Source organism: Canis aureus, chromosome 16 (genome assembly GCF_053574225.1).
Source record: "Canis aureus isolate CA01 chromosome 16, VMU_Caureus_v.1.0, whole genome shotgun sequence".
Lineage (NCBI taxonomy): Eukaryota > Metazoa > Chordata > Mammalia > Carnivora > Canidae > Canis > Canis aureus.
This window is the reverse complement of record NC_135626.1, coordinates 49,813,139-49,827,112: the sequence shown is the minus strand read 5'-3', so window position 1 is coordinate 49,827,112 and position 13,974 is coordinate 49,813,139. Positions and strand designations below refer to the sequence as shown.

General features: G+C 43.1%; 1 protein-coding gene across 9 annotated transcripts in view; it reads left to right on the top strand.

Annotated features, from left to right (window-relative positions):
- Positions 1–13,974, top strand: part of METTL2A (methyltransferase 2A, tRNA N3-cytidine) — a 35,273-nt gene that overhangs the window by 5,079 nt on the left and 16,220 nt on the right. For 4 of the 9 annotated variants that reach the window (XR_013354785.1, XR_013354786.1, XM_077853902.1 and 1 more), the window contains exons 5-7: positions 277–337; positions 3,013–3,152; positions 4,833–4,939. Coding sequence is in view for 5 of the 9 variants with exons in the window: in XM_077853902.1 (XP_077710028.1) it covers positions 277–337; positions 3,013–3,152; positions 4,833–4,939 (308 nt within the window). In the remaining 4 variants the exon portion in view is untranslated. Of the gene's footprint in view, positions 1–276; positions 338–3,012; positions 3,153–4,832; positions 4,940–6,828; positions 7,043–7,792; positions 8,433–11,736; positions 12,055–13,974 lie in introns of those variants that run through there. The other 5 variants (XM_077853899.1, XM_077853900.1, XR_013354788.1 and 2 more) reach the window with 4 other exon arrangements.

Below are 13,974 nucleotides of genomic sequence, written 5' to 3'. Positions count from 1 at the left end.
AAGGGTGTGTGGTTTCTCAAAACTGCAGCAAACTGATAATAGTGGTTATTGGGAATGCTGGGGATAGGAGATGTCGATTTCTGTTATCCGTTAATGATTTGATTGAATTTGATTTCTTAGTTACCTTTGTCATCAGGAAAACTAATGAGCTTCAAAACCTATTCCACTGTTAATATGTGGTCCCTTTGATATTTTAATTCTGCTATACAGGAGAGAGAACAGACATAATTCAGTTTGTAGTCTTAATTGTGCTACTGTTTTTCCTGTTCATTTCAGTGACCCAGGACTCTTTGTTTACTGTTGTGATTTTTCTTCCACAGCTGTGGAACTGGTCCAGGTAAGTGCAATGGCTCCTATCTGTAATTTTCACTGATTAAAGGGGAAATGGTTTCCTAAAATTCAAGGTTTTTAGCACTTTTTTTTAAATTTCTTATTCTTATGTGGTCTGAAAGTAAAAGATTTCCTGAAACAGCTGGGAGTAGAGGAAAGAACCAAACATGAACATGGAACCTGTTACTGGCCAGCTATGGAACTTTGGTTAGGTCTCCTGACCTTTCCAAACTTAGATTTTATGGATTAAAATGAGATTTTTTTTTTCTAGTCAGGGTTCTTTGAGTTACAAGTCACAGAAACATCTACACAAACTCAACCAATGAAAGAGACAGTCATAGAACCCAAAGGCATAAAGTGTAGCCAGGGCTGTCACTCTGCCCTGAAAAAGTGGCAGATACCAAGGCAAGTTGGCTAAGCTGATAAGATGTTGCCACCCTCTCTTCTTCCTATCACAATACCTCCCTCAAGCTCATGGTTTCCTATTTCTCATAGCCCAGAGCCCATTTGTCCTTTGTCTACAGACCAGCTTTCTGTAATAAGTTTTTCATGTGACCTCCAACATGGCTTGCCCCCTTACAAGTCCACTTGTTCAGGCATTCTCAGAACCTCACCAGAATTACTTATTGTCCTTCCAAAGTCCCCAGAGTCTGATTGACCCAATCCAAAACTTGCTCTGTTTTAATTAGCTGTGGTCAGTGAGCAACAAAGTCATTTTTGGGGAAGAGAGATATGGAAAGAGAAATTACCCTAAAATGTGTCTGATCATGTATAATGCTTATAGTACAGGGGCTCTGGAATTGGAAGTTCCTTGTCTTTCTGGAGTGAATTACTTTTATAGATCTAGACCAGGTGAATACTGAGGCTTATTTTTAATTAATTATATTTTTTTCTTTAGTTAATTTTTTTTTTGTTTTTTTAAGGATTTTATTTATTTCAGAGAGCATACACGAGTGGGGTGAAGGCTAGAGGGAGAAGCAGTCTCCCCTCTGAGCAGGAGGTCCAATGCAGGGCTCAATCCCAGGACCCCAAGGTTGTGACCTGAGCCGAAGGCAGACACTTAACTGACTGAGCCACCCAGGCACCCCAGGAGTTGTCTTATTTTTTATTTTGTTTTAAAGATTTTATTTATTCATGAGAGACACGGAGAGAGAGAGAGAGGCAGAGACACAGGCAGAGGGAGAAGCAGGCTCCCTGCAGGAAGCCTGACGCAGGACTTGATCCCAGATCTCCAGGATCAGGCCCTGGGCTGCAGGTGGCTCAGTTTAGCTGTTTAGCACCGCCTTCAGCCCAGGCCCTGATCCTGGAGACCCGGGATTGAGTCCCACATCGGGCTCCTTGCATGGATGGAGCCTGCTTCTCCCTTTGCCTGTGTCTCTGCCTCTCCCTCTCTCTCATTAATCAATCAATCATGCTTTAAATGTTAGTATGTGGGATCCCTGGGTGACGCAGCGGTTTGGCGCCTGCCTTTGGCCCAAGGCGCGATCCTGGAGACTCGGGATCGAATCCCACGTCGGGGTCCCTGTATGGAGCCTGCTTCTCCCTCTGCCTGTGTCACTGCCTCTCTCTCTCTCTCTGTGACTATCATGAATAAATAAAATCTTAAAAAAAAAAAATAAATTAAATAAATAAATGTTAGTATGTTTTGTCTCCTGATGAGATTTTTCTTCTTGTGGTCACTTACCTTCCCGATCACTTTCCAATCTTCAAATCTAACTCTGTACATCAGAGTAAAAAATAAAATATAGAAGAATCAAGAATATTCCTTTTTTTTTTTTTTTTTTTTTTAAAGAGAGGGTGAGCATGAGAGGAGGGTGTGGGGATAGAGGGAGAGAGACGGAGAAAATCCTAAGTAGGTTCACACCCAGCATGGAGCCCAATGCGGGACTCAGTCTCACAACCCTGAGATCATGACCTGAGCCAAAATCAGGAATCAGACGCTTAACTAACTGAGCCACCCAGGTGCCCCTCATTCATTTTACTTAAAAAATTTTAATTTAAGTAAGCTCTGTGTTCAACGTGGGCTTGAACTTACGACCCTGAGATCAAGACTTACATGGTCTACCCACTGAGCCAGCCAGGTGCCCCAAAAACATTACATTTTATTTATTTATTTATTTTTTAGAAGAGAGTATCTTCTTTTTTTTTTTTTTTTTTTTTTAAGATTTTATTTATTTATTTATGAGAGAGAATGGCAGAGACAAAGGCAGAGGGAGAAGCAGACTCCATGCAGGGAGCCTGATGTGGGACTTGATCCCGGGACTCCAGGATCACGCCCTGGGCCAAAGGCAGGCACTAAACCGCTGAGCCACCCGGAGATCCCAAACATTACATTTTAAAAGTACCAGTTGGGGCACCTGGCTAGCCCAGTGGGTCGGGCATGTGACTCTTGAACTCAGGGTCATAAGTTTGAGCCCCATGTTGGGTGTAGAGATAATATAATCTTTTTAAAAATAAATATCATAAAAATACCAGTTAGATTCCACAGGCTCCTCCCTGGAATTGTTCAACATTCTGGGCCTTTGACTAAGAATACATGCCTTCATGATTAGAATGATAACCCTCAGCAGGCAGTAGCAGTTACACTTAACACAAGATAAGCTTTCCCTAAGGCTGTGTGAACATTTTCTTTTGTGTGTGTGTGAACATTTTCTAACCTATGTGACTTTCAACTGTCTGCAGACAAATTCAGCATATGATCCTTGTCGGTGCTTTGCCTTTGTTCACGATCTATGTGACGAAGATAAGAGTTACCCAGTGCCCAGGGATAGCCTTGATATTATCATCCTTATATTTGTTCTTTCAGCGGTTGTTCCAGACAAGTAAGTTTTAGGTCCTTTAACCAATAGTGTAACAAAAACAAAGCTGGGATCAGGGACCTTGATCCCAGAGTTGGACCCTAAGTGAGCAGGGTGATCTGATAGGCAGGGGGAAGCCACTCTATCAGAGTGATGGCAGTATCTCGGCCCTTTTCCTAAATCTGTGTGCCTCTAAACCTCTGCCAGTTGATTGCAGCGGGTGGGTTGGCTTTTCGATGCTGTGGTTGAACATCCGCCAGGAACGGGAGCACTGTCTCTATTGGGTGTGGGGGCGTCCCCTGTTGATAATCTCAGCATGCTGTTTTAGAACAGTGGGTGCACAGCTGTTTGGTACCATCCCCTCATTGGTTTTTTTTATTTTAAGCTATTTCTAAGTAATCTCTTCACCCAACATGAAGCTCAAACCTACAAGCCCGAGATCAAGAGCCACACACTCAATCAACTAAGCCAGTCACTTGGGCTTTTTAAATGCTTTCAGTAAATCAGGCTTATTAACAACACAGAATTTACAGTGAAGCTTAACTCAGATGTTCCTTTATGTTTAAGCTCTTCAGAAAACTGCAGTACTGGGGAATTCCATAAAATCAAGTTTGGGTGAAAGGAAAGTCTTTTGCTGAACCCTGCAAGATACTGTTAAAAGTTGCTTAGATGTGGGCAGCCAGCTCTCCTAATGAGATACTGTCCTCAGGAAGCAGTGTCAGCTAGAGACCTAGGGGAATGATTGATGGTCTCTGTCCCACATTTCCTTGAGGAGAGCACTGAGTCATCTGACCTGAAGGTATTATGAGTGTGTGTGCATAAAGGCAGGTGCAGGCCAGCCCAAAAGGCCGGGCATGGTTCTAAACTTTCAGAACTGCAGAAATCTTGGGGCACCCAGCTGGCTCAGTTGGTAGAGCATGCGACTCTAGATCTCAGGGTCATGAGTTCAAGCCCCATGTTTGGAGGATAGAGATTCATTGATTGATAAAATATCAGTAGAAGTTTAAATGCTACAAACTTAAGAACTGATGTGACTGAAACAAATCATTAAACTCTTTATTCTGTATTTAAGCAGATTTTGTAGCACTTATACTTCTGAGGTTAGTACAGCTAAAACCTGCACTTGTGTGTGCAGAGTGCAGTCAAAATGTAAAGCGCTCTGCCCGTGGCACTCATTTGCATACTGACTCACCATGTAAATTGTAAGTTCTTAAAGTTTCATCTTCACTTAACAAATGGAAAGATACAGTCTCTGCCTTCAAAGCGCTCAGGCCTGGGGGGCAGGCGGATGAGTCAGCTAACTAGCTAGTCTGCACCGCAAGTTTTCAGGGCTGTGCTCCGTTTTCAGGGCTGTGCTCCGAGAGCCCTGGGAGCACAGGGCAGGGATGGCTTCCCCATGAGATAATCCCAAGAGGAATACGAAGTGAGCCAGATGCAGAGTATCTTAAGTGGCGCACTCTAACAGAAGCAGGTTATCCTCAGGCCTCTTCATCCTGAAGGGAGTGGGTCAAAGCCACAGTCCTGAGCAGACCGCAGAAGCTTGGGTGTGTGCTCCCACTCTGACTGAAGCAGGAGCAGAGGAGCTAAGATTTCAGGGTTCGTGTGTCAGGGTTAAGAAGTCCACTGGCTTTTACAGACATGCTTCAAGGAAAAAGAATCCTGTCCTTAAAGGAGACCTGATCTTCATTCCTTGTTGCCCCACAGGATGCAGAAGGCTATCAACAGGCTGAGCAGACTTCTGAAACCGGGAGGGTTGATGCTTCTGCGAGATTATGGCCGCTATGACATGGCTCAGCTTCGGTTTAAAAAAGGTATTTTGGGGCACCTGGGTGGCTCAGTCATTCGTCTTCAGCTCAGGTCATGATTTCAGAGTACTGGGATTGAGCCCCACGTCAGGCTCCCTGCTCAGCAGAGGGCTTGCTTCTCTCTCTCCCTCTGCCCCTCCCCTGCTTGCACACACACTCTGTCAAATGAATGAATGAATGAATGAAATAAAATAAATTTTTTAAATGAATAATTATGGCATTTTGCTACTATAACCAAAACAAGAAGTTTTGCCATCCTGTTAGACTTATGAATCAGTGAAATCGAATAAAAATTCTTGAATTAATAGCTCCATATATAAGGCCACTTAGTACGTGACAGGGTGGTATGTTTTTGAAGATTTGTATAATTAGATATTGGGGAGATCTTTTAACCAAGACAGCTACTTTTAGAATAGCTACTTTTAGAAAAAGATTTGATTACATGAATAATTTTAAATGTGGCATGCCAAAAGGTGTCTTTAAAAAATTGAAAGAGGGCAGCCCAGGTGGCTCAGTGGTTTAGTGCTGCCTTCAGCCCAGGGCCTGATCCTGAAGACCTGGGATGGAGTCCCAAGTTGGGCTCCCTGCATGGAGCCTGCTTCTCCCTCTGACTGTGTCTCTGCCCCTGCCCCTCTCCCTCCCTCCCTCCCTCCCTCCCTCTCTCTCTCTCTCTCTCTTTCTCTTGTGAATAAATAAATAAAATCTTTTTACAAATAAAATAAGTAAAAAATTGAAAGATGGGACACCTGAGTGGCTCAGTGGTAGAACGTCTGCTTTTGGCTCAGGACGTGATCCAGAGTCCTGGGATTGAGTTGTGCATCGGGTTCTCTGCTGGAGCCTGCTTCTCCTCCCTCTTCCTACATCTCTGCCTCTCTCTGTGTGTGTCTCATGAATAAATAAGTAAATTCTTTTAATAAATAAAATAAATAATTGAAAGACAAATTTTGGTGCCTGGAACAGATAAAGACTTAATTATTATCTGTGTTCTTCAAGGCCCTGTTGGCAAATTGATAAGCAGATCAATAACCCACCCAAAAAAACGGGAAAGGGAAATTTTAGAGTTGATTCACTGAAGGGCAAATCCAAATGGCCAAAAACAAACTTCAAGGTAACAAAGCCTACAGTGAGATAACCACTTCTTAAACCTACTGCTGGCCAGTTCAAAGAAGGAGATATACTTCTCCATTACTGGTAGAAATAACAAGTTGTTAGTGGTGTTTGGGGCTTGGGGGTTTTTTATTTTAAGCACACTGGTGTTCTCTACCCAGTCTTTTAACTCTTGGGAGTTACTCAAGACCTAGCATGTACTATGTGTGTTGCCAAAATCTTGGGAACAAAACGAATGCCTCTGGAGAGGGTAACACTGCCTGCCGCTTGAGGTAGACCCCATACCAGTAGTCTTAGAGGGGTTTCCATTCTGCATTCCCGATGAGAAAATCAGTGTGCAGATGTGTATTTTAAACTTGATCGCACATATAAGAGTAGCTGGGGAGAACTAAGCAAAGCAAGTAAGATATTGACATTCCAAAGGTGTAGAAGGATTACATACTGGGTTGGTGAATTAGCATTATGTCAGAGGGCTTGGCAGCTAAAGGGAGAGTGTCCATGATAGAAACAGCAGATGTGTTGTATTGTGAATGCGTGGACACGTGCAGAGACATGGGACATGGTCATGGTGGCTATCTCAGGTTTCCTTTCCGTAAGTTTCACTATGGTCCCTGGCTTTTAGTTATTTATTTTTGTTTTACAAAGAGTACATGGTGTTTATTTAATGAGGGAGGGGAAAGAACACTGTTGTCAACCTGAAACTGCTCTTGAACAGAAGGCTGAGAATGTGTGATCTAAGTCTGAAATTGGATCACGCCACCCCTCTCCAAAGCACCGTTCCTTTGTAGGAGGGAAATGACAGAGTCCTACAAAGCGCCCACAGTAACCAAGACAGGAGTCTGTTCTCTAAGAAATCGGTATCATGATGCACATTTGATTGGCAGTGAAATTCAAAGAAGTGCTTTCAAGTTTGATTTTTATCACATCGCTCCACAGGTCAGTGTCTGTCTGAAAATTTCTATGTGAGAGGTGATGGTACTAGAGTTTACTTCTTCACACAAGGTAGGAAGACGTTCCTCTTTACATATGTCGGTGGTCCCCAAAACCCTAGCTGCAGTGCTGCTCTGTGTCCTCGACATACAGCTGTTGAGCCCCTCCTACCTTTTGCAGCCTTTTCCTGCCCTTGGTGGCCCAGGGCCCATTGTCCAAGCAGGCTCCACTTCGGTCTCCACCTTGCCCTTCTGTTGTGTGCTCTTCCTCCCTGTCACTTTGTCCAGAACTGGGGGAGCCTACCCCATTTTGCAAGATTTTGATGCAGTTGGCTTCACCCTGAGGCTGGGTTCTCCCGGGGTCCAGGTGTAACCCTGAATTGCTCTCCACAGTTTGCCCTGGTCATGTGTTCAGTGTCGTCCCTGGGCCCTTTATTGTGTCACATACTTTCTTAAGCTTTCAGTTAACGTGGTAGAACCTCTCCCCTAAAAAAGTGACTGTGAAGTTAACATTTTTGTAGATTTTTGCATGTCATCTTCAAGTGTCCATAAAGCCCTTCTGGAAAATACCCCCCCATCAGCTGACTTATTAGGCTCTCTCTCTGGACCCTAAGCTGCCCTTCCCAGATAGTTTGGCTTCCTCTGTGTAAATACAAATTTGCTATTACCAAGCTGCTACTGTGCTTATAAACAAACAGCCCAGCTAAAGCCATTTAAAATAGATAAATAAAAACTGTCTCACAGTGGCCCTTTCAACATAGGAAGTGGTAGGCAATGTTTTTTCTTCAGCAGAAAATATATAAACATCTCTTTCCCAAACCAGATGAGCTGGATACACTTTTCACTACTGCTGGACTGGAAAAGGTTCAGAACCTGGTGGATCGCCGATTGCAAGTGAACCGAGGGAAACAGCTGACAATGTACCGCGTTTGGATTCAGTGCAAATACCGCAAGCCTCTCCTGTCCGGCACTGGCTAAGAGGCACCTGCTCTTGCCATGATAGGAGTTCTTGGGAGTTTTTTTAAAAAGAACATTCACGAATGGTGTCTTGTTGATGTTGGGAAGTTCAAGGATTCAGACTTGAGCATTGAACCTAGAACAGGTTGCTTTTTATCAAGTTTCTAATAATTGTCCTTCATATTTGTGAAGCCCTTTTGTATATACTTTCCTCAAGGTTGTTGGGCTGCTTTGGTTTTGGGGTTTTTTTTTGTAGGCTCTGTGCCCGGCATGGAGCCCACTGCCAAGCTTGAACTCACAACCCTGAGATCAACCCTGGATGCTTAACCAACTGAGCTACCCAGGCACCTCCTCCTCCTTAAGTTTCTTTCTTACTTTGAGATCTCAAAGAATCTTTCTTGGCATTTTGTAATTAATCATAACTAACTTTCCTAAGAATCATGAATTTAAAGGCATCAAGAATTTATTATATATGAACATAATAAAGAAGTATTATGTATGATAAAGTGTCATTTGACTGGGAGTTACATTAAATTATTTCAGAGTTCAAATACCTAAGCAAGGCAGTTGATACATTCAAGGGTAAATAAAAGTGTTGTTCAGCGAGAGACACATGAAGAACAATCATCTTTCTTTGGATATTTTCCTGACTCAAAAATACTACTTTAAGGTGGCCCAGGTGGCTCAGCGGTTTAGCACTGCCTTCAGCCCAGGGCCTGATCCTGGAGTCCTGGGAAAGATCTTGATTTTTGCAAAATTCTCTCTCTCTCTCTCTTTTTTCTCTCTCTCTCTCTCTTTTTTTGTGTGTGTGTGTGTGTGTGTGTGTGTGTGTGCCCTTAAATGTTTGACACAAAAGGAACTGAGAGAACTTTATTTTAGCCACATGACCGAATGAATGATAGAAGTGAGCATTGGCAGTATTACTTTCTTTATGTTGTGCTTTTTTTAAATTACGACTTTTACCTGAGCTGAAATCATATTAAAAATCATATTAAATCATATTTAACCAAATGTGCCACCCAGGTGCCCCTAAAAAATTTCAAATTAAAGAAAAGTACCAATTACCAAGACTGTTGCAGGAATAGTCCTTTTTTTTCTGAGTAATTTTTTTTTAAGATTTTATTTATTTATTTATGAGAGAGAGAGAGGCAGAGACACAGGCAGAGGGAGAAGCAGGCTCCATACAGGAAGCCGGACGTGGGACTCGATCCCGGGCCTCCAGGCTCACACCCTGGACTGAAGGTGGTGCTACACCACTGAGCCACCTGGGCTGCCCTTTCTGAGTAATTTTTAAGAGTGGGTTGTAAGGTTATGTCCCAACACTCCCACATATTTTAGTGTATAATTCCTATAACTGAATATGTTCTGTATCACCAAATAAATCCATCAGGAGTAAAAACATGAAAACGCTACCACCCACAGATTTTCCCAACGTCCCCAATAATCTACCACTAGAGAAAAGTTGCACTTAGTAGTCATGTCTCAATCTCCTGCTCTCTGGAACAATCCAGGCTTATTTTAATGACGTTGACATTTGAAGATTCCAGGCTATTTTGCAGGCTGTCCCTCAATTTGGGTTCCTTGATGCTTTCTCATGATTTGGTTCAGGTTACACATTTCTGGCAGGAACATCAAGTGGAGCTTTGCCCCTCCTGTTACATCCTATCAGGATAATGTTTTGAATTCCTGTTACTGATTATGCTAACCTTGATCACTTACCTGAAGTGGTATCTGCTGGGTTTCTCCACTGAAAAGTTACTAATAAGCATCTTGTGGGATTGTGCTTTGAAATCGGGTAAAAACCCATTCCTCATCAAACTCCAGCCCCTAATTTGGTATCTGTGATGCAGTTTCTTGGCTGAACTACTGCTATGATGGTAGCCTGAGAGGGTTTCCTAATCCCTCCATTCTTTCTATATTATTGGTTGGCATTCTGTAGGGAAAGCTTTCTTTTTTCTATTCATTTATGTAACGTGGACTCAGACTTCTGTTTTATTAAATGATTATTGTATATACTATCATTATTTTGGTGCTCATTACTCCAGATTTGGCCAGTGGGGGGGGCCTCTTCAAATGCTTCTGTGAACTCGTGACTCCCCATTATTCTTTGAGCATTTTAAGCACGGGTTGTTTAGGCTCATACACTTTCTTGCCCCAGTCAATCTGCCATATCCCTCAAGGAGTTCTGGTGTCTTTTAGTGCAGAAAGGTATTTAGAAACCAAGCTAAGTGTGCTTATTGGCTTTGGGGTGTTCTTTTTCCAACCCCCATCAGTGGATGGAGCCTTCAGGTATTTGCATATATGTACATACATACATGCATACTTGCAACTGTATTTCTATACTTAAACATAGATCTTGAAAACCATCCATTCAGATTAATGCCTTTAATTCCAATCCAACACCACAAGATTTCTTCTGGTTGTTATTCTAGTTTTTCTCTGTACTTGTAATCTCTTTCCAACAATCCCAAACTCCCATAACCTTCAATACATTAGGCCAATGCCCGCATATATAACATTCTCCTTTGCTACCGCTCACATGTGGATGGCCTCCTCACTTCTTGGGCTCTAACACCTTGCTCCAAGTCACTACCACCACAGCTCCCTGCCTCCCACAGACAACCTCCTCACCCTGCCTGGGGTCCAACAACCTACCACCACCACCACCATCCCTTTGCCCTTGCACTAACGTCCACCTTGCTGAGCTTCATTAGTGAGGTGTGGGGTTTTTTTTTTTTTTTTTTTTGAGAGAAAGAGTGAGGGAGAGCTTGAGCAGGGAGGAGGCAACAGTGGGAGAAGCAGACTCCTCACTGAGCAGGGAGCAATGTGGAACTCCATCCCAGGACTCCAGGATCATGACCGAGCCAAAGGCAGACACCCAACCAACTGAGCCACCAGGCACCCCTATTAGTGAGTTTTAAAGAGTGGGAGGGAAGGAGATTCCTATTTCTTCCATTATACTGAATATATTTAAAGCTAAAAAAAAGTCACTGGAAGGGTATGTCATGAAGCATTTCAAAGTAACAGGAAGAGCATCTTCGAAGCACCTAGCTTAGGCTTTGGGCTTTAGGTATAAAAAATGAGCCTCTTTCTGCCTGCTGCTCTGCTTTCTTCTCTGACATCTACTAAGCTCTCTTCCCTTGCTCTCTGACTTTTTATCTGTCATGCTACCTTAAACTCCATTAGGGACTTGACATAATCTTTTAGCCTTGGAATCTCTAATAATGGTCAGAGGACAATTAAACATGGTGAAGGTAGGGCAGTCCGGGGGGCTCAGCGGTTTAGCGCCGCCTTCAGCCCAGGATGTGATCCTAGAGAGCCAGGATCGAGTGCCACGTCGGGTTCCCTGCATGGGGCCTGCTTCTCCCTCTGCCTGTGTGTCTCTGCCTCTCTCTCTTTGTATCTCTCATGAATAAATAATTAAAATCTTTAAAAATAAACATGGTGAAAGTAGATTAAAGTATGATTTTGGTGTGCCACTCAAAAACATATAGTCTAGACTATGGCTCTGACTCCCAACAGCATCTCTGGTATTTTTTTAATCAACACACAATGTTGCATTAGTTTCAGGTATACAACATAGTGATTCAACAGTTCTATGTTATGCTATATTCAGTGGAGCTGCAGTCTCACCATACAACACTATTATAGTACCATTGACTACATTCCCAACACAGTGCCTTTCATCCCCATAACTTATCCATTCCATACCTGGAAGCCTGTGCCTCCCCCTCCCCCTCACTTATTTTGTCCTTCCCCCCCACCCTTCTTCCCTTCTGGCAACCACCAGTTTGTACTTTGTATTTTCAGGTCTGATCTCTTGATATTCTTGGTGCAAGAAAAGTGCTGTGTTGGCGGGGAAGGTAACTCCACGTGTGAAGCTACTCAGGAAGTTGTGTGGTTTAGATTCAAGTCTAATGGACAAGTTTCTGAAACTGCTCTGCCAATACTAGTCATTTGGCTGAGGAGATAAATTCGATGTTGCTTGAAAAATGAATAATAGTTTAACTTGAGAGAGGTACACTGGACCTGCTGGTGTAAAGCCACAGTCGTGAAGGTGGTGCACAGGGTCAGGATGTAACCTGGGAGAGTGTGGATTTGTGCCCCAAGAACTCATTCATTATCAGAGATTCATCGTCCCATTTGTGTTCTTCATCTTGAGCCTGGCCTCTGCTAATTATGTCAAATTTATGCTTTGCCTTGCTTTCATGTAAGTTTGCACTCTCTTGGGCTCTGGTTGGCAAATAGGGTCTTAGAAACTTAAGAGGAAAAGGAAAAGCTGATGTATTAGGACATCCTATTTTCCTCCAATTGATTCCTATCTTTGCCTAAAGATGTCACTTTAGTAATAGTGGGGAGCTGTATCAGTGGCTTAAAAGATGAGCTCAGGACAAACAGCTTCTTTCACTCTGCTCACAAAGGTCTGTTCTCTGGTTTGTGGCTTCAGCTGCTATTTTTGGAGCCCAACTGCATCGATGCGTGGCAGGCTGTTTTATATGCTGCTTAATTTGGTGTGCAGGTTGATTTGGGAACCTGGGTTAGCAAGTAGAAGCAGCACTGGCTGTTAAGTTTCGCAGGTAAAAACACTGAAATGGTGCGTCACAGCCACCCTGCTCTATTTCTGTGAATTTCTAGGTCCAAGATTGGACATCATCTTGCCTGCCATCAGTGGAACACAGTGCATGATCAAGTTACAGAGCAAACAGCCATAGTCAAATTCCATGCTTGGCGGATGTGGGGGGTTGAGGACTGGGAATCCTGAAACATGGTGGCCAGTAGACTCACCAAAGGCTCAAGCGTGGCATCTTCACCCCAACATGAGCCCCAAATTGCATTCAGTCCTTCATTCCCCACTTTCCTGAGTTTGGATTTCTTCACTAAAACTTAAAATATCCAAAAAAATAATAATAATAAAAATAAAACTTAAAATATCCTGGGGCGCCAGTCAAAGTCCAACTCTTGATTTTGGCTCAGGTCATGATCTCAAGGTCATGAGATGGAATGGCATGAAGCCTGCTTAGGAGTCTCTCTTTCCAAATAATAATAAAAATAAAATAACTGGGGCAGCCCTGGTGGTTCAGTGGTTTAGTGCCGCCTTCAGCCCAGGGCCTGATCCTGGAGACCCGGGATCGAGTCCCACGTCGGGCTCCCTGCATGGAACCTGCTTCTCCCTCTGCCTGTGTCTCTACCTCTCTCTCTCTGTGTCTCTCATGAACAAATAAATAAAATCTTTAAAAAAATAAATAAAATAAAATAAAATAACTTACATTCTTAAATTTATTTTGAAAGGAAACTTTAAATCACTACTAAAAATATAAAACAAGGGATCCCTGGGTGACGCAGAGGTTTAGCGCCTGCCTTTGGCCCAGGGCGCGATCCTGGAGACCTGGGATCGAATCCCGCGTCGGGCTCCCGGTGCATGGAGCCTGCTTCTCCCTCTGCCTGTGTCTCTGCCTCTCTCTCTCTCACTGTGTGCCTATCATAAATAAAAAAATAATAATAAAAAATAAAAATATAAAACAAGTATCACTTGACATTAACAGAAGGTATTTTTTAATATTTTTTATTGATGGGACACCTGGGTGGCTTAGCAGTTGGGCGTCTGCCTTTGGCTCAGGATGTGATCCTGGAGTCCTGGGATCGAGTCCCACATCGGGCTCCCTGCATGGAGCCTGCTTCTCCTTCTGCCTGTGTCTCTACCTCTCTCTCTCTCTCGTTCTCTCTGTATCTCTCATGAACAAATAAATAAAATCTTTTTAAAAAAAATAAAAATAAAATAACTTACATTCTTAAATTTATTTTGAAAGGAAACTTTAAATCACTACTAAAAATATAAAACAAGTATCACTTGACATTAACAGAAGGTATTTTTAAATATTTTTTATTGATGGGACACCTGGGTGGCTTAGCAGTTGGGCATCTGCCTTTGGTTCAGGGTGTGATCCTGGAGTCCTGGGATCGAGTCCCACATCGGGCTCCCTGCATGGAGCCTACTTCTCCCTCTGCCTGTGTCTCTGCCTCTCTCTCTCTCTCTCTCTCTGTGTCTCA